The sequence below is a fragment of the Pan troglodytes genome, chromosome 16 (genome assembly GCF_028858775.2).
Source record: "Pan troglodytes isolate AG18354 chromosome 16, NHGRI_mPanTro3-v2.0_pri, whole genome shotgun sequence".
In the NCBI taxonomy this organism is placed as follows: Eukaryota; Metazoa; Chordata; class Mammalia; order Primates; family Hominidae; genus Pan; species Pan troglodytes.
The window spans coordinates 43,213,453-43,239,566 of NC_072414.2; the positions used below are offsets into that span (position 1 = coordinate 43,213,453).

Below are 26,114 nucleotides of genomic sequence, written 5' to 3' on the forward strand. Positions count from 1 at the left end.
GGTGAGAAAGTGTGACTAAAACTTCTTCAAGTGATTGTGGGCTCCCATCCAAATGGCCATCAGATGAAGTGTCTCCAGCTCTTGTATGGAGTAGCTGGAGTAGGGGAGATGCGGCAATAGGGAGGGCTTACAGCTTGTCTATGTGCCCAAGTGTGGTATACCAGGTAGCATGTGTTCCAGTTCAGCTGGTTGGGGCAAGTGTTAAAAGTACGCATTGTTCCTCCGCCTGGAGTGTTCTTCCCCCATATCTGCCTGTGGCTTGTGGCCTCACTAAATTCGAGCTATGGTCAAACGTCTTCTCTGCAGAGGCCTTTTCTAACCACCCTCTCCATGACATCTGTGCCCACACCCACTGTTGCCCTCCTTCACTTCCTGTCCTCTTGCCCTGCTTCATTTTGCCTTCAAGGCACTTATTATTGCCTAATATTTTATTAGATATCTATTTCTTTTCCTGTCCACATCACTCACTGGAATGTAAGCCCCTTGAAGGCAAGAATTTTATCTGTCTTGCTCACTGTTATGTCCCCAGAACCTAGAACAGTGCCTGGCATAAAATAGGCAATCAATAAATGTTTGATGAATGAATGTATGAATCAATGAACACTGGTGTAAGTTAATTCAGGAAAAGTCACATTGAGTTGTACATACTTAATGCCAACAGTAGAATGGAATTAATCCAAATGATTAATTTTCTATTGATACATAATGGATATACATATTTAGGGGTACCTGTAATATTTTGATAGATTTGTATAATGTGTAATAACCAAATCAGGGTAATGAGGATATTCATCACCTTAAACATTTATCTTTTCTTTATGCTGAGAACATTCAAATTTTCTCTACTAGCTACTTGGTTGTACATAGATTATTATTTATTTTCTTCACTACACTGATTTTTTGAACACTAGGTCTTGTTTCTTCTATCTGCCTGTATTTTTGTACCCATTAATCAACTTCTCTTCATCTCTTCTCTCCCCACTACCCTTCCCATCCTCTGGTAACCACCAAACTACTCAAATGATTAATGTTTGTTTTTTGGTGGTGGTAGAGTTGCATGCACGTGTTTTTTTTTTCATCAGTAGAGTGATTTGGGGGGATTTATAGGTTTTTAGGGTATATTCACTACTAGGGTTACAAAATGTATGAAGTCACAATATGAGTTATGGATTTAAGAATCCTATTTAATAATAAATTCTGTTCCTCTTGAGGCAATATAAGGCCAATGCTTATGGATAAGAAGTAAAAACAAAACAAATTCTATTATTCAAGGGCATAATAAGCATTATGTCAACTGTATAAATATTTAGTGGTAAATAATGTTCTAAAAGACACCTGAATGGGCTTGTGAATTTTTCTTTGTGTACATGTATTACTACCTTATGCACAGACTACTAAAATGGAGACTAAAACATTCTTTAAGAGTAATACATAATATAAATGACTGTAAGAAGAAAACAAAAAGGGTGTGTCAGAAAGAATGCCAATTCTTTAATTCCTATACTTTCCAGGTTAGTGTGTGGATAAAGGTCACAATGGCAATAAAAAATGTAACCCATAGAAAACAGTGTAAAACAATTAGATACAAGTCCAGTGAATTCCATTCCTGTCAGGTGTTTGATCATTAGGTTAAAAAGTTATCAAATAATTCAAGGACTTTTGCACAATGGCACAACTTTTCAAGAACTAGCTGAAATATTGGCAGTTGTACTCAAGTTGCAAATTGGTTTAATCCTGCCAAAATAAAATCAAGTTCTATGAGTTTGACATGAGCATGCACATGTTTTAATATTCATTTCTGTATCATAGTGCGGAAAGTAGCCTTATGAGTGAGACATCTTGTTAAGGTTATAAATAATAAATGGCAAACATGTATATACAGCAATTTTTAATATTGTTTGGCACACATTAGATACTACGTTAATGGCAGCTAATATCGTCATTTCCATCAGCATCAGTATCACCAGCAATATTGACATTTTTATCATATAGGCACAATGTTTTCATGTTTAGTAGCTTTGAGGGAGGAGTGTGTGTATATATGTGTGGGTATGTATGTATATATGTATGTATATATCATGCCCAAAAGAACAATTGGAAATGGTTAAATATATAAAGTTGATTGGTGGTAGGATATGTTAATAACCAAACGAACTAATCACATTTGTTAAGTTTCAACTGTGGGTAGAATTCTATTTCCTAGAGTAATGAGGAAAGATACAAAAGGCTAGTAGATGCTGGCCCCTACTTTATGGAAATTTATATTTTATAAGTGAACAAAGCAGAAACACTAGGGAAAAAAACGAGGAGTACTTAGAAATGTTTAAACAAGAGCAATGTAGAAAATGGCATGTGATTCCTTTGGTCTGTTATCCCTCCTAGCTCCTTGTTCAATAAAGGACAGATGGTCAAGATGTGAGAGTGAAAATTTCAGTACCGTCCAAAGGGATCCTCAAGAAGAGCGTGTTAGAGGTGTCCAGCATGACACGACGCAGAAGGGTCAACACGTCCACATAGCCCGATTCATTGGTCACCTCCTCCAACCTGTCCAGATGTGTTTTGAGGGATTCAGCACAGACTGTGACCATACGAACAAGGCCGGGGCCTGACAGAGCTGCAGAGTACACATCAGAGAATCAGCCATCACGAACTCCAGGGCACACACACAATCATGTCATTTTGGCTTTTTATGTTGGAGCTTAATTGTCCACAATTTTTAATTTAATAATTGGGTGGAAGTTTTCATAATATTTTCCTATGCTCTTCTGTGGTCTCCTAATTTTACATAAGCATGTACTATCCTATGGTTAAGAATGAATGAACGGAAGGAGATAGGGACAAATATTATTTTAAACAAACTATTAAAAATTAAACTTTTTTTCATGCTCTAGCCAGCCATTTATGAGATTGCAAATGAAACATTTAGTACTTGTGGTCATAAATCACAAATCAGTGATTTTTTCATATTTATTGCATACATTTCCCTCCAAAGATGATTTGGATTTGCCTAGGGTCATATTTATTTTGCGTTTCAACAGGTGGCAGGATATTATTGGAAAACTGGTCAAATTGGATCCTATTTGATCTAAGGTGCTTCCTGTTTAAGTGTAAAAGGCTAATTGTAAAAATCCCCCAAAGTGCCCTTCTCTTAATTTTGATTTCTCTTCAAACTACTTCCAGGTTTATTTTACTCAGCCAATGGCATGACAGCTAAGCAATTCCTTGCTTGCTTACCAGTCTTCCCTCACTGAACTGAGAGCTCTTTAAGGACAGTGACAGCCGCTCATTAGCATTGCACTTCAAGCTGATGGTCCATGGGGGCCTTCATACATATTTTTTCAATAGAGGAATGAATGAATGAATGAATGAAAATAGAGTAAACTGGCTTTGATCTTACTCTTGCCCTGTTCATATCTGAGCAGTGGCTGGTGGGTCCTGATGGTAGGTGGCCTACACAGGAGGGTTTAACCCTTAAAATGCCCCTTTCTCTCTTTGTGTTACGTTTCTTTAAGCATCTTTTAGGAGTAATCTCTTTTTAAGTCTTTTATTATTCAGGTTTGCTGTTAACATCAGAGTCTTTGAAATGAGATGAAAAATATTGGGAAACTTTGTAGACGTAACTCCAGAAGGAGACTATCCTCTCTCTCTCTCTCTCTTGCTCTCTCTCTCTCTCTCTCACACACACACACACACACACACACACACACACACACACACACTGGGTTAAGCTGCGGAATCCCCATGCCTAAAGGTATACTTTGCAAATAAGAAAGGAGGCCTGAGGACTGGTCCTAGACTTTTGAGATTTCCATACATCTTGGAAGGAAGGTTGAGGAAGGAGCAGGCTTTCTGACCATAGGAAGGACTTGGCAGATATGAAAGGCCAGGATGTTGTTCTCTGGGTGACTGCCACTTCAGCAAGCAGGACAAATGACTCAACCCTTTGTGTGGAAGGGTTGGCTTAGAATGTCACTTGTGGTTTTCTCCCAGGCCGATGCATGATTTGCCTCTGTGTTTAAAGAGCTTGAAGCCACATGCCAAATTTATGGGCAAAAATGTAATAACATGGCTTATAGGCAGTGGTATGATGTAGATATGATTTAATTTTTAAAATGTGCTAAAAAGTATTGACTCTATCTAGTGAAAAGAAAATTGGGCAACAATCAGCAAATACCATCAATATGGACACATTTCTTGGCAGTTTTGGGAAACACATGCTATTTCTTCACCCCTTGCCACCACCCTTCCCTACCTCCCAAGATGGGTCATTGCCTAAGTTGCACTTAACTATTTCTCTACAGACTCACCCAGTAAGTCAATACTTTCATTAATGTTACTGATTTAGATACTAAAACTTGTGCCAAACTTTCCACTATATCAGGAAAACCAATAGGGAGTCTAACTCCAAAAGAGATTCACTGAAAAATGCTTAGGACCCTCATTGATTATAGAAATGTCAGACACCACAGTGAACTTTCCAATAAGCAATTATCCCCCTATTTCCTGAGATTATGAATTTGGGTCCAGTTATGTAGCACTTTTTGTAGAAACCTTGATCTTGCCTATAGAAGGCTGTCTAAAAAAAAATCACAAAGATGTTTTGCTTAATTTCCAAGTACTATAGGCTCTACTACTGTAGGGTCTACCCTTTTGACATCTCTTGAAACCACAGCCTCCCCTCCACCCTTCCTGCATCACTGCAGTAGCTCCTAAATGTTCTCACTGCTCACAATCCTGCTTCCTTCCAATTAGTCATTCTCTCTGCTACCAGAGGGATTTTTATAAAATACAAATATGTTTATGTTATTCTGCTTAAAATCTTTAGTGATTCTCCATAGTTTTTGAGATAAGCTCAATTCCTTGCCTTAACTGAGAGGTCTTTGGTGATCTGGCCCTGCCCTCCCCTTGGCCACGTCCCTGCACGTATCTGCACCAGGCACAAGGACTTACCGACAGGGCCCTGGATGCATCATGTCTATCTATTCGTCTGTGCCTTTGGTTATCCTATTCTTTACTCCTAGAATATTTGTCTTTTGTTTTCTTAATTAGCTTCTACCTTCATTTAAAACTCATTATAAGCATCCATTCCTCTGAAAAGTCTCCCCTGCCCCTCAATGTGCTTTAGATGGCCTGTTCATCTGTACTTGGCATCACTCTGGGCACACCGCCAGCATTACCATCACCTAGGGTAGTATTTGGTGATGTGCTGGGCTGCCCCTTCCTAATTCAAACCTCTCTCCCCCTTTATAAGTTCCTGGAGGGCAGGAACCACATCTTGTTTGTCATTGTATCTTGGTACCTAGTTCAAAGATGAGAACGGTGGGGTGTTAAACAAATGGATGAACTTAGAGATTCTTTTAATTAGCTCTTGCATGTCAGGGTAGAGGATATTGGTATGTGAAAGTTAACTACTACTAAATACTAGTTCACATATTCCTAATACACCTGAGCCAAATGAAAAAGTCAAATGTACATTTCTACGGGATCTTACAGCATTATTTCATTTGTTCTTCACAACAGCCCTAGAGTGCAAGTTTCATAACATTTATCACCTTTTGTGGATAGGGGAACTGAAGCTCAGAAAGGCGAAGTGACTTGCCTAAGGTCAGATAGGTAGCAAGTGGCAGTGCTGGGACGCAAACCCACAACCTGTAATACTAAGTCCTATACGTTTTCCATTAATTCATTCCATAGTTTTATAAGGTATAAGGAGATTTATCTCCCCCAACATGAGTGATAGGCAGAATAATAGCATCCTAAATTTGTCTGGGTCATAATCCCCAGAACCTACTAACATGTTACTTTACATGAAAAGGGGGACTTAGCAGATATGACTAAGGTTAAGGACCTTGAGATGGGGTGGGCCAAACCTAATCATGAGTTCTTAAAGGCAAAGATTATAGGCTGATGTCTGTGATCCCAGCACTTTGGGAGGCTGAGGTGGGCAAATCACGAGGTCAGGAGATTGAGACCATCCTGGCTAACACGGTGAAACCCCATCTCTACTAAAAATACAAAAAATTAGCTGGGCGTGGTGGTGGGCACCTGTGGTCCCAGCTACTCAGGAGGCTGACACAGGAGAATGGTGTGAACCCAGGAGGTGGAGCTTGCAGTGAGCCAAGATGGGGCCACTGCACTCCAGCCTGGGTGACAGAGCAAGACTCTGTCTCAGAAAAAAAAAAAAAAAAAAAAAGCAAAGAACCTTTCCAAGCCGAGGTCAAAGCCAGAGAGAGATGGGATGACAGAAGGTGGGTCAGAGAGATGTAATGTACAAAGGACTCAACCCACTGTTGATGGCTTTGAAGCTGGAAGAAAGGGCCACAAGCCAAGGAATGTGGCTGGCCTCTAGAGCTGGAAAAGACAAAGAAAGAGAGTCTCTCCTAGAGCCCCCAGAAAGGCACATAGCCTTGCCTATGCCTTGGTTTTCAGCTCATTGAGATCCATGTCAGACTTCTGACCTACAGAACTGTGAGATAAATGTGTTCTTTTAAGCCACTTAGTTTGTGGCAATTTGTTACAGCAGCAATAGGAAAGTGATACACTGGGGTCTACAGCAAGAGTTGTGCTGAGTCCTGGTGAGGGAGGGCAGCTCTGAAGGCTGGGCTCAACACCCAGTGGGCAGAGGTACTGGCATAGCTCCCCCCATCTTAGCAGGCACATGGAAGGCGGCTACCTAGGTTCACAGCACGGGCTGCTGGAGGGAAGGCTGTGAATAGACAGGGCCAGACCTAAAATCATCTAGCCCCAGATTCCACCACTGACAAGGTTTCCAGGGTATGATTATCTTTCTTTATGCTTGATAGTAATGTCAAGGGTTAGTCCTGTGTATTCCCCAACAGTTTCATTTCCAGCATGATGAGGTTAAGGGGGAAAACCACTGGATAAGGAAGCTTGCAACTGGGTCTCAGCTCATTCATTACTCCCTATTTTGCCTGGGTGAAAATCATAGCTTCGTTGGAACTTTATTTCCTCAACTGTTAAAATCAGAGGCTAGATGACAGATATGGTCCCTCTCAGTTCTAAAATTATCTAATTTCATTCACAAATTGCTTCCTGCTAAATCATCTGGGCTGTCAGTCAAGCACTCAGCAAACACATTGTTTGGCCATGTTTAAATCAAACATATGGGTGACATGCTAAATTCTTAACTGAAATGACTCTAAATATATAGCTACATCTCTTCTTTTGCCTATAAAATTGCTTTGCACATCAATAAGAAGAAAAGAATTTGTGGTGATTAAGAAATATAGGCTTCAGGGCTATATTCCGGGCTATCATTTACTAATGTTTGGACCTTGGGCGAGTTACTTAACCTCATTTTCTGTGAATTGTAGGTGATAACAACATTTACCACATGGGGCTGCCATTCAAGTGTTTAGAACAATGGCTACAACAGAGTAAAGGTATAATGAATGTTAGCTCTTCCTCCTTTATTGCAGTGGAATTCAAAATATGATTTCAGACTAGGAATGATAGCTCATGCCTGTAATCCCAGAACTTTGGGAGGCCGAGGCAGGTCAATCGTTTGACTCCGTGAGTTTGAGCCCAGCCTGGTCTCAAATATGGCGAAACCCCATCGCTACAAAAAATACAAAAATTAGCCAGGCATGGTGGTGCACATCTGTAGTCCCAGCTACTCGCGAGGCTGAGGTGGGAGAATCGCCTGAGCCTGGGAGGCAGAGGTTACAGTGAGCCAAGGTTGTGAGCCAAGGTCACTCCTGCCTGGGTGATAGAGTCAGAGCCTGTCTCAATAAATAAATAAATAAATAAATAAAATATTTTAAAAATATGATTTCAAAAAAGGCACATTCATAGACAAAAAAGAAGATTGTAGCTAACTAAGTACCTGCTTACCTTTCATAAAGAAGGGTCGAGTTGTTTTCCAGAGCTCTGGATTGTTGTTAAATATGATGCCTTTCTCATGCATACCGATGCACTGCAGCCCAAGTTTGCTGCCGAATCGAGAGCTGTAATGATTGTGCTTCATTATGTGGAACATACTTGAGGACCTGAAAAGACAGGAAACTTTGGTGTCAATTTTTAAGGGTCAGGAGAACTCCTGGTGGTACATTTTGACTAGGAGGTAGCTCTCTTAGCAAATGCATGTTGCTCCAAATGCAATGTGCGTGATTTCTAGTATTCGGGTTGAATAAGCACTTCTGTTAGCATGAGGACATCCTTCTCCAGTTGAATCATTTCTACCTACTGACTCCCTGTTTCAACATCACCAAAGATAGAAAACACACACACACACCCATATACCATTCCTTACTTCTCTTTCTTCTCTAACCTCACCAAAATACTACCCACTACTGGAGTCAGAGCTGCAAGGCTGTTAAGAAGCTGAACCCTCCATACCACCAGAGCCAGAAGAACCTCCAGCCTCCCAGGTATCATCCAGCCTCACTCCACAAAGTGCCACCCACTACAAGAGTGAGCCACAGAATCAGAAGTTTGTGGAATTACTAAAGTCTTGTTTTCCTATTTTGGAACCAGCAGTTTTGCCTAGTACCACCCAACTCCAGTCTCTAATCAGGCCTGCCCCCTCCAGTGGAGTATCAGTCAGGGCTTGAAAAATATCTCCTTGGGCACTTCTTCTAGCCCTGAGCTTGGCCAGCGCCTGGCTGGACTGGCATGCAAAGTTCACTGTGGTAGTAAAGGAAGCTATTTTGGGGCTCTGCATTCCATCATGACTCATCAAAGTCTCCAGGGTCACAGAGTTCTCCCACGACACAGGATGTGATGAGTCATGAGATAGGGCAATTTGCATGATGCTCAATTATGCAAATTCAAGATGCATTAGATGTCATTGGTATTATCTTGATTTTAGATGTTGTTGTTACTTTCTTGGTGAACTTAATATTTATACAAAATTTCATGTATTAATTGCAACTTTGGTCCTCCCTCTCCTCTGGTCTCCCGAAATTTTGTTTCACAGCCGCAAATTCTCCCACTATGGAGGTTTTCAGAACAAATAACCCTCAAAGATTGCAAGTGGTTACTATAATATCTGCAATTGGTTCTCAGGTTGGAGAGACTCTTGCTCCTCCATCTCCTAGTTGACACTTGGCTCCTAAAAGGATACTTTTGCCTTAATGAGGTTGTTCAGTTAATGCCTGTTGAAATACGTTCCTAGAGGACTCTAGACCAAAAAAGCGCTGCTCTGGTTCAATGTATTAGGTTGTGGGCTAAGTATTAATCCAGCTCTCACAACTGCGATGTGTTCCATAGTCCTATTTAAGCTTTAAAAGTAAGCCCCTGAAATAATGGTAGTGTCAAGAAATTAGAAGAGGATTATTATTGTATAATAATATATAATATATAAGGTGTGGTAGTGTGTGCCTGTAGTCCCAACTACTTGGTGGGCTGAGGCAGTAGGATAGCTCGAGCCCTGGAGGTTGAGGCTGCAGTGAGCCATGATCATGCCATTGCACTCCAACCTGGGTGACAGAGCAAGATCCTATCTCAAAAAAAAAAAAAAGCAGAGTTATTATATAAATAACTTATTAATATTTATTTCAGGAAAAACCACCCATTTTCAAATAAAAACACTATTAAATATTCTCTTGATCTGATTCCAGATAATATTCATCAAATAATCCTAAGTTTTGGACATGTTTGCCTCTCCCTAGCAAAAATAAATAAATAAATAAATAAATAAAAATCCAGATGCTTCCGTTTGTATTCTGGGGAATTACTTTGTCTGACGTTTCAAATTTTGTCATATATAGAAAAATTATGCTATAGGAAGGAATGAAATTCTTACTAATTAAAATATTTGAAAACTCTAGCTTTACTTACCTTCCCCTCCATCATTCTATAATTAAAGCAGAAATTAAGTAATTTATATATTCTTTATTCACAAACTAATATTTAAAAATTTTAAGCACTTAAAGGACAAACACTATTTTTCTGCTCTGACCCTGGGGCTTTTGCATACTGCATTAATCATATTGGCCTGTCCATTTCATTTAAGAACTTGCTAATCAGTTTTAAAAAGAGAGTAAGAAACTCCAAACATAAAACAAACCCAATGAAATATTTGCTAGTTATTAGTAATAAAGAGCCAACCTTTAAAATTCTTGTGTCCTTTAGGGGGCACCAACATCTCAGCTATTTTGAATCCAAAGCTCAGGCTTGTCAGGGACAAAGCTAATCAGGCCGATGTGATAAAGCAAGGGATGTGTGACTGTCCACAGATGAGCAATTTAAAACAAGGTCACTTACTAAAAGTAGGCTGGATTTATCTAACCAGAGTAAATCAGAAAAGTGAAGAGAAGGTCAGTGATGAACTAAGGACCAGCCCAGAGCTCCTCCTGGCAGTCAAGACAGGCCTGGCTCTGGCTTGTGGGCCAGCCTGCAATACTGCCAGAGGCAAGTGTTATACTGATTATTTGGGAGAGTGAGGATTTCTTAGCACTGAGGAGAGTCCAGCTGAGTCCCCAGCCTCAGCAGGGACAGTGCACAGCGTTGGGTGTCTGATCACTAGGGTTATTATCCCTCATTAAGCATGATTGAAGATAAAAGACATCTCCAAAGATGGCAAACCTATTGTCTGTTCAAAATGAAAAGTAGTCAGGGAGTAAGCTCTTAGGTGATGAGAAGAAAGCCACCTGAGTTCTGGGATTAAACAATTCACACACTTGTGGGCAGATTCAACAGTGATGAGGAGGCAATTAATGGAATAATTGGTGCCTTCTTTTTTTTTTTTTTTTTTTTTTTGAGACAGAGTCTCACTCTATCGCCCAGGCTGGAGTGCAGTGGCGCAATCTCAGCTAATTGCAAACTCCACCTCCCAGGTTCAAGCAATTCTCATGCCACAGCCCCCTGAGTAGCTGGGATTACAGGCACCCGCCACCACACCCGGCTAATTTTTTGTGCATTTTTAGTAGAGACAGGGTTTCACCATGTTGGCCAGGCTGGTCTCAAACTCTTGACTTCAAGTAATACACCCACCTTCACCTCCCAAAGTGCTGGCATTACAGGTGTGAGCCACTGCACCCGGCAGGTAACAAACATTTAAAAACACTTGCCTCATGTAGATCTGTTCCATCAATCCTATCACCTTTTCACTGTCCTTCACTTCTCTAATATCCTCACTTACCCAGCTTAAATTCTAGGTGACTACAAGAGATAAACAATCTTTATAACAGAGGAATCTCACTGTAACCACCTAACCAGTGATCAAATTTAACATCAGTGCTAGTGGGACAACCTGTTACTCATCTTCTGATGTGATGTGATATGAAGTTCCTAGTACTACTGAAGTGTTATTGCAAAAATGTGCAACCTTAATCTAATTGAGCCTTTAGACCCAATTTTCAGTTTATAAGAAATACAGAGAATAGATGAATATAGTAAATGACACCCTGATGAAACAGTGAGAGAAATTCAGAATGTGGGATATGTTATAGCTGACCTGGTCTCTTCAAAATGTCAATGTCACAGGGGGAAAAGTGTGGCAGGGGGATGGCTCTTTCAATTTTCCTACTCATTTGACAATTTTCTTAACAGAAAGTTGGGAAAAAATTACTGTCAATCATTAAAATTAAAATACCCTTCCCTGAATCCTCAACTCCCTTGACCCTCTTCTTACTTTGTCATGGTTGTCTGATAAGACCACACTCTAGCTAAATCCAACTCTTAGCTTATTCTGTGCTTGCACCTGGCAGTTGAAGTGGGCTGGGAAAAAAAGAAAAACCACACATGTGCACACATGTGTGCGCATGTGTGTACGTTAGCGCACACGTGCCTGCTGTCAGGTCTCGGTTAAATTCAAGTGGGCCCTTAGTGTCGCTGGCAATGCTACTGCATGTCCCCAGCCCATTCACTCTCTCACTCTTCTAGATGACTATTATATTCTCCCTACTCAGCCCCAGCTGAAGACTTTATTTCCAATTTTCCCAAGAAAGTGGAAGCAACTACAAGAGAATTTCCACAATCCCCAATGACCCGGACCTGTGCCCATATATTCCACCTTCCCTCCTATTACTATGGAAATTCCATGTCCCTATTCAAGGCCAACCCATCCACTTGTCCCCAGGGACCTCTTCACATCTCACCTAGCACACTCTTTCTTTCTCTTCCATCAACAATCATTTGATTTTCCTCCATAACTGACCAGTCCCCCTACAACTCACATGCTGTAATTTCTCCTATTTTAAAAATCAAAATTCCTTTGCCCGCACATCTCACTCATCTACTGGCCCATTTCCTGCCTTCTTTATGGCAAACTCCTTGGAAGACTTGTCTACACTTGCTGCCTCTGATTCTTCTCCCCCGATTCTCTTCTCTGGTCAGACTTTTGCCCCCACTAGTCCATTGAAACTGCTCTTGTCAAGGTCACCTGTGACCTCCCTGTTGCTAAATGCAGTACTGAAATCTCCATGCATTCCCTTGCCCCATCAGTGGTATTTGACATGGTTCACAATTTTCTACTCCCTGATATGGATTCTTCACCTGGTTTTCAGACATTACACTTTCCTGGTTTTCTCTTCTCGGTCTAGCTGCTCCTTCTCAGTCTCTGTTGCTAGTTTCTGACCTATTTACACTATAGGGTCTCAAGGTTCAGTTCTCTCTACTCAATCATCCCACTCAGATGTCAACTGGGCATGTCAAATCTAACATGTCTGGAATGGAACCCTAATCTCTCCCCTTCCCAAACTTGCTCCACCTATCTCAGGACACGATGTCCCCATTCAATGCAAAACTGGACAGCACTTTGACTCTTTTTTTTTCTCTCACACCCTACATCCAATCTGTCAGCAAGTCTGTTGGCTTTGCCTTCAAAATATGTCCAGAATTTTCCCTCATCTCTTATCACCTCTACTGCTACCACCTGGACCAGCCACCATCACCTCTTGCCTAACTGGTCTGTCTGTCCCCATCCCTTGTCCTCTTGCACCTATTCTCAACAGAGCAGCCAGAATGATTCTGCTGAAACATAAATGAGTCATATGTGTCAGTCCTCTCTCAAATTCTTCAGTGGCTTCCTTTCTTGCAGGGGGTAAAAGCCGGAATTGTTACAATGGCCTGCAAGGCCTGACGTGATTTGGTACCCTATTGCCTCTCTCATCTCCTGTATTCTTCCACTCAGGTTCTCGCCTTAGAATATTGGCACTTGCTGTTCCTTCTGTCTAGAATGCTTTCCCGCCAGGTCTCTTCATGGGCTACTTGCTCATTTCCTTTAGGTCTTTATTTAAATGCTGTCTTCTCAGTGACGGCTGCCTGAACCACCTGTTTACAATCACACCTGCGTCTCTACAACTGGTCCTCCCCCATCCTCCTTCCCTATTCTTTTTCTATGTAACACCTATCTGCCTGATAACAGTGTGACCAACTATCCTGGTTTGCCTGGGACTATGCCAGTTTCAGCACTGAAAGTCCCACATCCTGGGAAAGGCCCTGGTCCCAGGCAAACTGAAACAATTGGTCACTCTACTGATACACTATATATTTTACTTGTTTATTGTTGACCTAGTGACGACATATTGCTCCATGAGGTAAAGGAATTTTGGCTGGTTTGTCCACTGCTGTATTCCCAGAGTTTAGAACAATACCTGCTGCTATACATAGTAAGTTTTCAAGAAATATTTAATGGATGAAGAGCCAATAATGACTATTACAACTTAGAATCATTCAGTGCTTAGTATATAATAAATTCTCAGTAAATGTATATTCACAGAATAAATGAAGGAAGCCCCTGTAAATGATGTGTAAATTTGCACATCATTAAGACAGATGTAAAAATATAACCCTAATTAGTATGTTAATTGCTAACAGATATGCAAATATAACCCAAATTAGCATGCTAATTGCTAATTTCCCTTTATGAGTGCTACATAAATTTTTTTTGTATTCATGACAAAAACTAATCTAGGGACATATAATGGACATATAGTGTCATACGCAGCACCTACAGACCTTCATTAATTTAGAGTACAGCTGCCTGGGTAGCTGCCTGGGGAACGGTGCACACATCATCTACAGCTCACCAGATGGACCGTGCCTCCACGCCCCCAGTGGCACACGCGGCATCTCAGCAGCGCACATGCCTGACTTCTCCCCTCAAGTTCTGCAGCCCCTACTACTTTGGGACGAAGCTGGTTGGAAAAGTTGGACCATAATTTCTACACAGTTGTAATGACTACAGACCTCAAACTTTTCAAAAGAAAAAAAAAATCTGGCAAACTATTCAAATAAAAATAAAAATCTTTCTGAGGTCCAATGGGGTCTTTTCAAGAGGTACGGGGAGTGCTGGAAGGGACTTGAAGAGCAGGCAAGGAAAGGAGATGGGGACAAACATGTCCTATTCCCGCGGGGAGCTCAGCCTTTAACAACAAAATTGAACTGCTCTGAGGCAATTAAAGAGAACACAAAGACTCCAACAAGTGAAAAGCCTGAGAGGGCAGGAAAAGGAAAGAACTGGGAGAGCTGGGGGTAGTGTGGGTGGGTTGTGGCTGCGTCTCAGCGTGCACCAGCGCCTCAGTCGGTCGGGGTTGTTGGAGTCAGTTTCCTAGTTAAGACTAGCGGAGTGGTCAGATGCCACCCCCACTGTAACGAGCAAGCACTTCAGGAATTGTCTTTGGAAATTCACGGAGTTTTTCTGGAGATTTAAGAATCTAGCATCGAAATATCTAGTATCTCAGAATGATTTCTGTCCTGGTACTGTGGTCCTTTCTCAAGTCTCTCATTCTTTACTCCAGTTCTAGTCTTAAACCTCCACCACCTTAGCATAAGACAAAACCAGTCCTGCATCGCTGTTTCCTGTAACCCCGGGGAGAGGCCCTCCTGCCCCAGGAGCTTCCTCCTCCACCCCCTCTCTAGATGGAATGTTCTCAAACTCCCAGGGGAGTATTAAACACCACTGATGCCTGAGTCCTACCCCCAGAGGTTCTGATCTAAAAGTGGGGGTGTGGCCTGGGCAGTGGGGCTTTGAAAAGCTCCCTGGGTGACTCTAAGGTACAGCTAGGGTGAGAGGCACGGCACTGTGCTAGATCCTGGGCAGCAGGTAGATATCCTTCTAGATAAATATCCTGGGGGTCACTTCACCTGTCTGCTGAGGGAAAGAGGTGGTGGGGAAGGCAGACCCTGGGCTGGGTAGAGCTGAAAGGCAGGTGGCTGTGCGGGGAAATGAAAGAGCAGCAGCAAATGTCCCTACCCCCAAACCCAAACACCAGTGCTTCCAGGATATTTGTGAGACCATAGCCAGTTGTAAAAGTGACTCAAGTACTGATTTTTAAAATGAGAACATATCAAGAACGTATCATAGTCACTTAAATTTGGCTGACTAGAGCCTAATAGACCAGGAGAATTAAAATAAAAAAGTAATTATGATCTAGTTCTTAGAGCAGTGGTTCTCAAACTCAAGTGTGCAGCAGAATCACCTGCAGGCTTTGTTAAAACACGGATTGCGGGTCCTACCCCAGACTGTCTCATTTAGTAGGTCAGGGTGGGGCCCAAGAACGTGCATTGCTAACAAGTTCCCAGGCTTGTTGATGCTGCTTGTTGAAGGACCACACTTTGAAAACTACTGCATTAGAGTACTTCACAATGAACCCAATGAAATGATGTTTCCACCTGAAGCCATTTCTGTTTAGTTGTGTGAGGTCTGCCTCAGCTACTCTTAAAAGTGCTACAACACAAAACTGAATGAAACAAACAAACAAAAATCCCAGGTCAAAAAAATTCTTTTTGGATAGTTTGAAATATTTAGAAGTATTAAAATAATACCAATTTCTCCCCTGCTCCCTTCTTTCAATATCTGCTTCAAATATTTGGGCTTTGAGGATACCGTGGTATTTTATGAGATGATGTATGTAATCTTGACCTGAAAAAATTATGTAGTTTAGAAAAGCTTCACTTACTTTTGAGCTATAGTCTTTGTATCTGAATGAATAATTCTAACAAATTGGTAAAACACCCTGGTCAGCTTTAATTTGTGGGTAAAGCGCTATCAGGGATTACGAATATAAACATGTGTTAATGAGACAATGTTTGCAGATAGCTTTGCTAAAAGTCTACTAAAGCTGGCTGAAAGTCTAGGGAAATACGCCATCTTTGAAATTCTCCATTTTCTAAGATCAATAAACAAGAAAACAAGTATTTCACCAAACTAGTTCCTTATAGTCAATTCCTATTTAGTTAACCATAGAGCTAATTCAATCTGCTAGTTATCCACAAAATATAATAATGCAGAGAGGGAGGACACTATTTTTTTAAATGGGTAATATTGTTCCTGATTTATGTAAGATCACTCCACCGGGATACTCGCATAAAGTCATAAATGGGAAAGCAGCATGTGAATTACTTCTTTTTCTACTGTCTTGTTCTTTTATTTTCTTTATTCTTTACTTTAATCGGATTCAGCCAAGGTCGGCTTACCATCTGCTCTTTTAGAGGTGCTCAGTTGCTTGGCAGGAGAATAAATTAGCAAATTGCTAATCAGATACCTCTGCCTCAGGTTTGTTTTATTTTTTAAAAGACAGGGTCTTGCTCTGTCACCCAGACTATAGTGCAGTGATGTCTCGGGTTTTATTTTTGTTTTCTGTGGGTTTTTTCTTTGTTTGTTTGGCTTGGTTCTTTTTAATGTTTATTTGTCGTTAAGACCAAAAAACTTGGGAAAGCAGAAAAGATAACACCTCTCCCTAAAGTATGTTTTGTCAAAATCAAATTATCTGGCTTCTAAGTTTCCACATTCACTGCTCACAGAGATTGTAAATAATTTCCCAACTTTCCAGAGTTAGTTATTTATGTACTGCTGGCTTCAATTCAAGCAAAACCCAATTATTCTGTTTGCAATGTTAGATTTCTGGGGATTGCTCACTTCATTTCAGTGGTAAAAATATAGCGTTAGAAACAAAGACATCAAGATTCAAAATAAAGTTGTCTTAAGTGGAAAAAACTCCAGCCTCGATTTAAAAAGTATGTCTTCGATTATGAACAGACTCACTTGCTGATAATGAGTGTTTCCTCTCCAGAGATCCAGACTCGCATGAATTCTCCATACACCCGGTTGTAGTAGTTGCAGGCACTGCCAATCCCCATCCACAGGAATCTGCCGTGGGAGATGAGGGGTCCAATTCCCATGCAGTAGCCAGGACCTAGGACAGGTGTCAGAGCATAAGCAACATCTTAGTTACACCAAAAATTGCAACTGTTTTGTGTTACTCCTGTTTTAGTTCTTTTATAGCTAAGTGTTCTTTACATGTGATGTATATCTGTGAATCACGAATAAAGTGATTTGAAACAAAACAAAACAAAAGCCTCACGCTTAACATGAGGCTCTTCACTTCTCCATGAGTAAAAAGGAGTTCAGTATCCACACCACACTAGTTTTATTTGGTCTCAATCATTTCAGTCTGAATGAACTGGGGTGTGTGTGCTAATTTCTTCCCAGGTTAACTGGTATCAGTGAGTTTCTAATACAAGTCAATTGGTGCATTTGGTAGCAAACATGGAAACGCTGATGAGTGACGATCTGGCAGATCTGTTTGGCGCCTAGTTTTTTCTGGAAACTTTTGGTTTGAGTGCCCCGGTTGACACAATGGGTGGGTTAAAACTGGTCTGTAGTTTTGTAGGAAATCTTTCAACTGAAAGAAACAAGATCTACAAGGAGAATGTCCAATCCAAGAACATCTATTTCTTTTGTTACCCTCAAAAAAGACTCCGTTTAAGAAAAGGCTCTTAAGCTAAATCTAATTAGGCAAAATAAAGCTAAGAGATGAGGAGTCAGGCAATGGGTCTTTGAGTCTCTAGATTGGAGTTTGAGTCCCATGATCTGGTTTTAGCCGAGAGTAGTGGCTGCTTACAATCTTGCTTATGCAGAGGATGGCAGAATTGTAAAGAACATGCGTCCAGGGAACAACTGGGGAATTTGGTGCTGCTTATATCAGAGAACAACCTTGGTAGCTTGATTTTACTGGTGTTGGTAAAACGTTAGATTAAAAAGTTTTAGAATGTTTTCAGGAGTTGACAAGTAGCAGTTTTTCTAAATCTTTCTCCTTTAATTCCATTCTGTCAGTGAAATCATTCTGAAGCCAAAACATGCCTAACTACGTGAGACAGCATTCTCACCTTATGGGCAAAAGTTGTGTAATAATATACATAGTGTAAGCTTTTGCTTGAATCATCTGAATTGGATGTTTAATCCCAAACACAGCAAACAGTGTTTAGTCTTTTACTTTGTAATAGCTGAGTTAATATGAGCAAGACTGTCAACTCTTTTTTCCCTTTAAATAAAAGATCTTTGTTAATACCTATAGAACCAAAATATGGTCTAAGGTTATTAATCTTGTGATTATTTTAGTAACACTACATTATACAGTAGATGACTGACTTTGTATTAAAATAATTTCATTAAGCTCTTTAAAAGATTTCCATAGCAGATTTGATTGAATATGTATTTCCTTAAACTGTCATTAGATATATTAACTTTTAATCAATTAATATATGCATAATATAATATCTCACTGGATATTTATAGCTTGGCACATTGTAGATGCTCAACGAATGTTTCCTGAATAAATTTTAAAAATTAATTAGGCATGTGTATCTAATATAAAGGATGAAGTTTTAAATGCCATCCTTTTTTTTGAGACAGAGTCTCGCTCTGTTGCCCAGGCTGTAGTGCAGGGACATGATCTCAGCTCACTGCAGCCTCCACCTCCCGGGTTCAAGCGATTCTTTTGCCTCAGCCTCCCGAGTAGCTGGGATTACAGGCTTGTGCCACCACACCCAGCCCGCCATGTAAAAATCTTAATATTTGGGACCTGCCATTCAAATGTAAGCTGTGACGCAGGAGAGATGCATCTACTGAAAAAGGGAGATTGAACCTCGTGCTTAGATTAAGAACCTGAGTGTTCTAACCAGAAGAGAACCAGAGTTTTGAGTCCCTAGCGATCAATTGTATATCAGCTTAATTCATCCAACAAACAATTACTGGTATAGATACTACTGGTATAGACACTAAAATTAGGGACTGGAGATGTTATAAGCATAATGGTCCCCATCAGAGTCTAGGGGCAAGAGAGGAGAGTATGTGAAAAATAATTACTAAATAAAAGAATGTTAACACAGTGTGACCTTTTCATTTACGTGTATATCTTAGGCCTTCTACCCACCCTCCAGCTGGAGAGAAGAATGCTGGAGGAAGGTAGAAACTTTGGCAAAATATTAGGGAAATATTCTGGTTGTAGCCACATTAAGCTGATCGTTGCTTCTCAGATTTGGGAATGCTTATCTAGGCATGCAATGATGGTGGGAGCCTCTTTCACACCCTAAAAGAAGCAGTGAATACTTTGCTGCATTTTTGTACAGAGACAGCCTCCTTGGAGCCAACAGCTGGGACCTCTCCCCAGCTGTCCTAATCAACAAGCTGTTGCTTTCCACGCCTTACAGATGTACACCATAGAGAAACCTGTGTGCACATATACATTCAGAACAGCCCTGTTCACAATAGCCCCAAACTAAAGACACCTCAAGTGTCCCTCAACAGTGGAACTGGCAGTTAAACCATGAGATATTTATATAACTCAATACCCTATGGCAATGAAAATGAACTACACCTGCATGCCACGATGTGGATGGATCTTAGAAACATACTATTGAGCAAAAGAAGCAAGATAGAAGAATACATAATGTATGAATTGACTGCTAAAACCTTTAAAACAAGGCAAAATTAACCTGTATTCTCTGGGATGTGAAATTATGTGGTAAAATGATAAAAAAAAAAAAAAAAAAAGCAAGGGAGTGACTGTCACAAAATCAAAGACAGTGTTTTGCTCTGGAGTGAGAGAGAGAGAGTGATTGCAAAGGCACACGAGGAGCTTCTGGAACAAGGGTAACATCCGCTTTGTCAGGCTGCATTGTGCTGGCAAATTTGTCACCGCACTGTCCAGTTTTCTGTGAAATATTATCTTAACAAGAAAAAGAGGAATGTCAGTTGCCATGCTTTTTTCCCCCCTAGTTCCCTTCTCTGGGATGTGGTACCCAGGGCAGAGCATGGCATCTGGAGGGAGAGGACCCTTGTTTAGAGCTGGGGATGGCTATACGTCCTGGGGGAAGGGAGAGCAGCCAGTGCCAGGTGACTGTGAGTCCTGACCCAGATCAATGGTCTGGGAGCAATTTTTCAGAACTGAAGCTTCCAACCCCGCCCCCCTCCCCCGGCCACTCCCCCTCCTCCGCAAGAATGACCCTTTCCTCAGGACTTTCATAGCCCCTACCTGGCACTAAGTCAACCACCTATGTGTGTGCCCCTGACTGTCTTTACTACTTTTATATAATCCCCTCGGGGCAGAAACCACATCTCTTTAATCTTTTCACACATCCTCCTGCCCCTAAGCAGGAAAACAGGGCAGCCTGTTTACTTAGCAGTAAATACGGCTAGAATAAGCTTACATATGAGCCCCAGTTTCATCATTACTAGTTGTGTGACTCTTTGAGTCTCAGTTTTGCCAACTACAAAACAGACACAAACACACCAACCTCACCAGAGAAAATGGGCACGAAACTGCCTTGTAAATTATAACTCATTTAAGGGCTTTAAATCATTATAAGTCCCTCCAGCTTTTACTGTTCCTGAGCTTTCCTGACTCTGTGCTTCCCCTAAACCTCTAAAACCAAGAACCTAGAGAGCCACTGATTAAAGGGAGCTGGCAGGAGCTCAGGAGTATTGATCAGCAAAAGCCACCCCAAACAAGGCCAATTTTCTTATCTTCCCTCCCCCAACCAGAAACCATAGGATCTCACAGTCTATGCTACTAGTGGATTCTAACTAGACCTTCTGCTTTCAAAAGGAAAGTGTGAAACTAGAAACTACCTGTCTAGCAAAATGATCATCAACCTGGGCTTTAGGACTTCCTGGTGGTCCCCCTACATTCCCACTTTCTGTCCAGCTGGGGAGATGACAAGCCATTTCCCTTCTCTGGGCTTTAACCATTCACTTGTAAAATGACGAGTTTGAACTCCATGGCTTCTCATGCTTGTCATAGCATTTTGTCTGGGCAAGGCAGATTAACTCCCTGGGTCTCAGTTTCCCCTTCTGTCAAATGAAGGAGTTAGGCTCATATTTGTGGCTCTCAACCTTGGCTGCTCATAAAAAATCAGGAAGGGAGATTTTTTAAAAAATAGCAACCCCAAACTAGCTGAGCTCCTACCTCAGACAGTGCTGAGAATCACTGTGCTACTTGATCTGACTGTCAGTGGATCAGCATGATGGCCCTGGCCCAGAAATGGTGGACAGAGTGAGGTGCTGCCTACTCTCCCACTGATCCAGAGCTTCAGGGCTGCTGGTTCTCAGGCTTGTCCTAACAGGCTGACCTCCTTGGTCAAGGGTCCAAGGAAATTCCACCAGTGCTGATTAACATAAGCATCTGGGGGGACTTTTTAAAAATGCATGTTTCTAGGCCTGAAGAGTCTGAGTCAAAAAGTCAGGAGCAGGGTCCAGGAACAGAAATGTTAGCAAGCTCCTACCTGCTGGGTGTTCTTACATAGACTTAAAAGCTTGAGAACCTGTGGCTCACTGGATGGGCAATGCTGCGTGGGCAGTGCTGGACTCTCCTGGCCTGATTGTCTGCTAACACAGACAAATTGGAATTTAGCACCTGAGCCTATGAAGGGAAGAAGAGGAAAAAAAGGCTTTCCACCCCCACCACTTACTCACCCCACCCCGACCATTCACTGACCCTGACCTAGAAGCCCCCATGGGAGAGGAGAAATCCAGTGAGGAAGGGCCACAGTGGGGAACAGAGTTCAAGTTAAAGACCATGAAACAGTTGTCCCTTAGCTCTGAGCCTCTCTTCTCTAGAATTGACCCTGTCAGGGAGCAGAGAACAAAATTAACTAAATGTTCCTTTAAACTGGGCATTAAAGTAATCTAAAATATCAGGCTGAATCAGGCAGAGAGACAGGCAATTATCTGGAATGTTAAAAAGAATCCAGACACAGAGCATTTTGTGCCAGCCCCATGCTCCCACTTCTGATCCTACTGAGACGAGGCCCACCACACTTACCAGTGTGTAACTATGCTCTTAAAGTCTCATTGGATATCTTATGGAATTGGGAACAGATGTGCCTGCAATGAAGCATTTTCACTGAAACCTAAAGAAGCAGTCTGAAATTTCAAGTCATTCTGAATTAATCTGATATCTGATCATTGCGGCTTTAAGGGTGGAAGGGTGGGGTTTTCTATTGGGATTATCTGAATAATTATATTATTCTCTGCTTTTGATTGACCCACAGATCTTGTTGAAGATTCTCTCGGGGTATGATGTTCCAAGAGCACTGGAGTGGTCCCCATTTTTCTCCCACTACCAGGCTCCCATAAGGGTCGAATGGGATCCAGACAGTGGGAGGAAAATGGGGACCACTATCACCACATTCCCAAGAATAAGAGAAAATGATGAGTGGAATAAAGAGAAGGGATAAATACAAGACAAAGAGGGGGCATGGAGGAAACAAAGTGAAAGGGAGAAGAAAAGCAGTGAAGAAGGTGTTCCAGAGACATTTTCACCTTCAGAGCAAAATTGCAATCTATTTTTTAAAAGTTAACCAGAAAACCCTGGAATTTTACTTTACTCCACCCCATCTTGAGCTTGTTTAAAGGGTACTTGTGCCAAGTCTACTTTACGAAAGCACAGCACAGAGTGGAAGCGTTTATCTAAGATATTTTTTAAGTGCTTTCATTTAAAATGTGCAGATAATTGGTCTGAAAATTTTCTCCCAAGTCCTCATTTGCTAACGCAGACATAGTCTTCAGAGATCTTTCCAGGTTTGCTTTTTGTCCTTTTGCAAAATTTTCTTTACCATCATGGACCAAAATCCCAAGTAAATAATCTCCTTAGATACAGAAATAAATGACTGACTTACCTGGTATTGAGGATGTGCCCTCATAATTCCACACCAAGAGAAAAAGGCCAGTGAGGAGCAGGACTGGCATGGTGGCAGCAGGCATGGCTTCAGGCACGATGCTGGTGATGTTATAATGTATCGGGTTCAGCATTTCCAAAACCATCTTGTGTTCCTTGACCTCAGAGGGGGCAATTTAGAGTCCTGTGGAAATCAAAGGGACAGAAAAATTACAGAATCCCCTAAAAGGTTCATCTATAGCTCCTGTTGCTTCAGAGGGTGCTGTACAGTACAGATTCACTTACTGTTTTATAATGTGATCAGACATTTAGGCAAGACTAATTTATGGTTACAAGTCAAAACAAGGAAGCCCAAGAAAGATCTTTTGGCTTGAATTGCAGCATTTCTGACCTTGGTAGAGTCTCAGGTTCCTTTAGACGCTTGGTCTGATAGAACCTTATCATCTTGCCCTTGAGTGGGTAGAGTGACGTGCATTCCCAATTGAAAGCCAAATTTCTTGCCAAATTATAAGAAAATAAAGCTCATTCCAGAGGTGGAGTCATTTTGTGACTTCATCAGCAGGTTTTGTTTAGGCAATCTTCTTCCCTTGAAGCCAAATCAATTTAAAAACAAAAAAAGCAATCCCCCAACTCCCCTTTTTGACCAAAATGACTTTTTTGATCAAAATAGTAAGTTTCTACAGTAAGAACACATTTCTTGGGCATCGTTGAGGTCTTCTCAGAGCCTTCCATCAGTTTGTCTATTGAATTCAAAGTGACTCACTCAGGCCATCTCTAGTGACTTCAATGAAGATCTAAAATCTCTTGTACCATGGGCCAGATTAAACAGTGTCCCTAGGGACCGGCCAACGGTAGTGTGGAAAAAAAGAATTGCAGAGGAAGAATAAGGGAGAAGAGAAAGAAAGGAATGGGGAAGGAGGAAGAAAGAGAGAACAGGCAGAATAGGATGCCACCAGCAATAGGCTCAGGTGCCACTCAGGAACCTCATTCGAAGAGCAGCTAACATCTTGTGCAAGACAATCAATTTACAGTTTGATGTGCTGGTTCTGCTGTGTTTTTCAACATGCCATTGAATCTGTCTTTTCAGCCAGGTTTTGTAATCCCTTTACTCTCAGAACAGAGTTTCAGGGATGGTAGGTAGTCTGTAGCTGAAGAGGTGTAGGTTGAACAAACTTGTATAGTGAGGAAAGAGTGAGTCATCACTAAATGCATTTTCAGTGGCAGATGACATACTCCAAGGTTTGCCTTTACTTAGACAGGGCCTAGAGTTTCTGTGACTTGCAATGGCTCTCAATCAGACTTGTGCTGGGTTTCACCTGTAATAAAATTCTGGATTCACAGCCAGGGCTTCTAACTGGATATTGGGGGCTCTGTGTATTCCTTGAAACACTGCATAAAATATTGTATCGGCTCATGTGCACATTCTAATGGAGAAAGGCCATAACTTTCATCAGATTCTTAAGGAGTATGTCATTATATTTCTCCTCTGATCTATATGAGATCTTAAAGTCCAAAGACTGATTTCTGTCAACTACAAAATTTTTACAACATAGTTGAATTTATCCAGTTGCTTCATCATTTTATGTTATTCTACCATTTAAATAATCATTAATGCTTGGGTGCAGGGCACTGAAAATGCACTGGAAAGGTCCTTTGAGATTCTCTCCTGAAAGCACATTGTGCTTATGTTGAGCAGTTTTGTGGTTGTTTTTTTTTTAATATATATAAGTCGAAACTAAAAAGTCAGCCTTGTGTCTGTTATCATCTGGTTCCTTTGTTGATGACAAGCTATTTTTAACAGGGTGAGGTTTTAAATTTCTAGAGTGGAATTTGACATCATTCTGAGTAAGTTCTATGTGACTTTCTGACAGTTGGGACCCTTGAAGTTTCGATTTATATTGATGAAACCTGAAACCATTGTTCAAAGCATAAATGAGGAAAGTGGTTGCAACAAAAAGGATGAAGATGTCCCACAGGAGGTGATCCCAGCAAAAAACTTCACATTATAGGAACTTTCAGAGGTATTTCACAACATTGAAAGCAAAGAGATAAGATGTTGCAAGCTGATGCAAATTTATAAAGGACTATGGCAATTCACTGGCATAGAAAAGATGTTCCCTCAGTATCGTAAGTTATGCAAAGAGAAGAAGGCAAGCACTTTTAAAAAACCTCTTAGTAAGTTTATTTTCACAAAGAAAGAAAACACTTAAAATGTTGCATTGTTTCTAATGTTTCAAATTACTGTGTCCTAAAATATTTTACTATTTTTGTTTGTTTGTTCCCCTACACACTTATAACCTATGGTAAGAGTTTCTAATGCTTTGACAACAAATTTTAAAGGTCACAGAACAGTTGTAATTTTTCTCTTGATTTTTAGGATTGCTTTGCACGGTTTTAGCTTGCATGGTCATTTTTACAGCCCCATACTGCCATGCAAAGTGAGGACTGTTTGTGTGTCTAAAATGTTTAACAGAGTTAAGAAGCCTGGTTTCTCATCTTCCTCAAAAGTATGTCATAAAGATCCCCGACAAGAGCATCACTTAAAAATCCAGCAGGGTAAGAATATATTTTATTTTATTTTATTTTATTTTTATTATTATACTTTAAGTTTTAGGGTACATGTGCACATTGTGCAGGTTAGTTACATACGTATACATGTGCCATGCTGGTGTGCTGCACCCACTAACTCGTCATCTGCATGGGCAAGGACTTCATGTCTAAAACACCAAAAGCAATGGCAACAAAAGACAAAATTGACAAATGGGATCTAATTAAACTAAAGAGCTTCTGCACAGCAAAAGAAACTACCATCAGAGTGAACAGGCAACCTACAAAATGGGAGAAAATTTTCGCAACCTACTCATCTGACAAAGGGCTAATATCCAGAATCTACAATGAACTCAAATTTACAAGAAAAAAACAAACAACCCCATCAAAAAGAATATTTTTTAACACCTAGAAAACATGTGCTATGTGTCAGATATTGGTCTAAGCACTTTAGAAATATTAAGCCATTCATCTTCATGACAAGCCTGAGAGCTAAGTCTAATTATCCCCATTTTACAGATGGAGAAACTGAGGCCTGGGGCAGTTAAGCAGCTTGCCCTAGGGCACCCAGCTCATATGTGACAGAGCTGGAATTGGGGCCTAGGTGGTCTGTCTCCAGAGCCCATGCTCTTTATCATGCCATTTTGCTACCTATTATGGGATTCAGTCCCCACATTCATGGACTTTTCATTCATTTATGTT

At 40.9% G+C, this 26,114-nt stretch overlaps 1 protein-coding gene across 2 annotated transcripts in view; it reads right to left on the minus strand.

Annotated features, from left to right (window-relative positions):
* Positions 1–26,114, minus strand: part of CYP19A1 (cytochrome P450 family 19 subfamily A member 1) — a 110,688-nt gene that overhangs the window by 11,853 nt on the left and 72,721 nt on the right. For both annotated transcript variants that reach the window (XM_063794949.1, XM_009429125.5), the window contains exons 2-5: positions 22,867–23,049; positions 16,952–17,102; positions 7,855–8,009; positions 2,438–2,614 (exon numbers count right to left, since the gene is read on the minus strand). In XM_063794949.1, coding sequence (XP_063651019.1) covers positions 2,438–2,614; positions 7,855–8,009; positions 16,952–17,102; positions 22,867–23,011 — 628 coding nt within the window. In that variant the 5' untranslated portion in view covers positions 23,012–23,049. The remainder of the gene's footprint in view (positions 1–2,437; positions 2,615–7,854; positions 8,010–16,951; positions 17,103–22,866; positions 23,050–26,114) is intronic.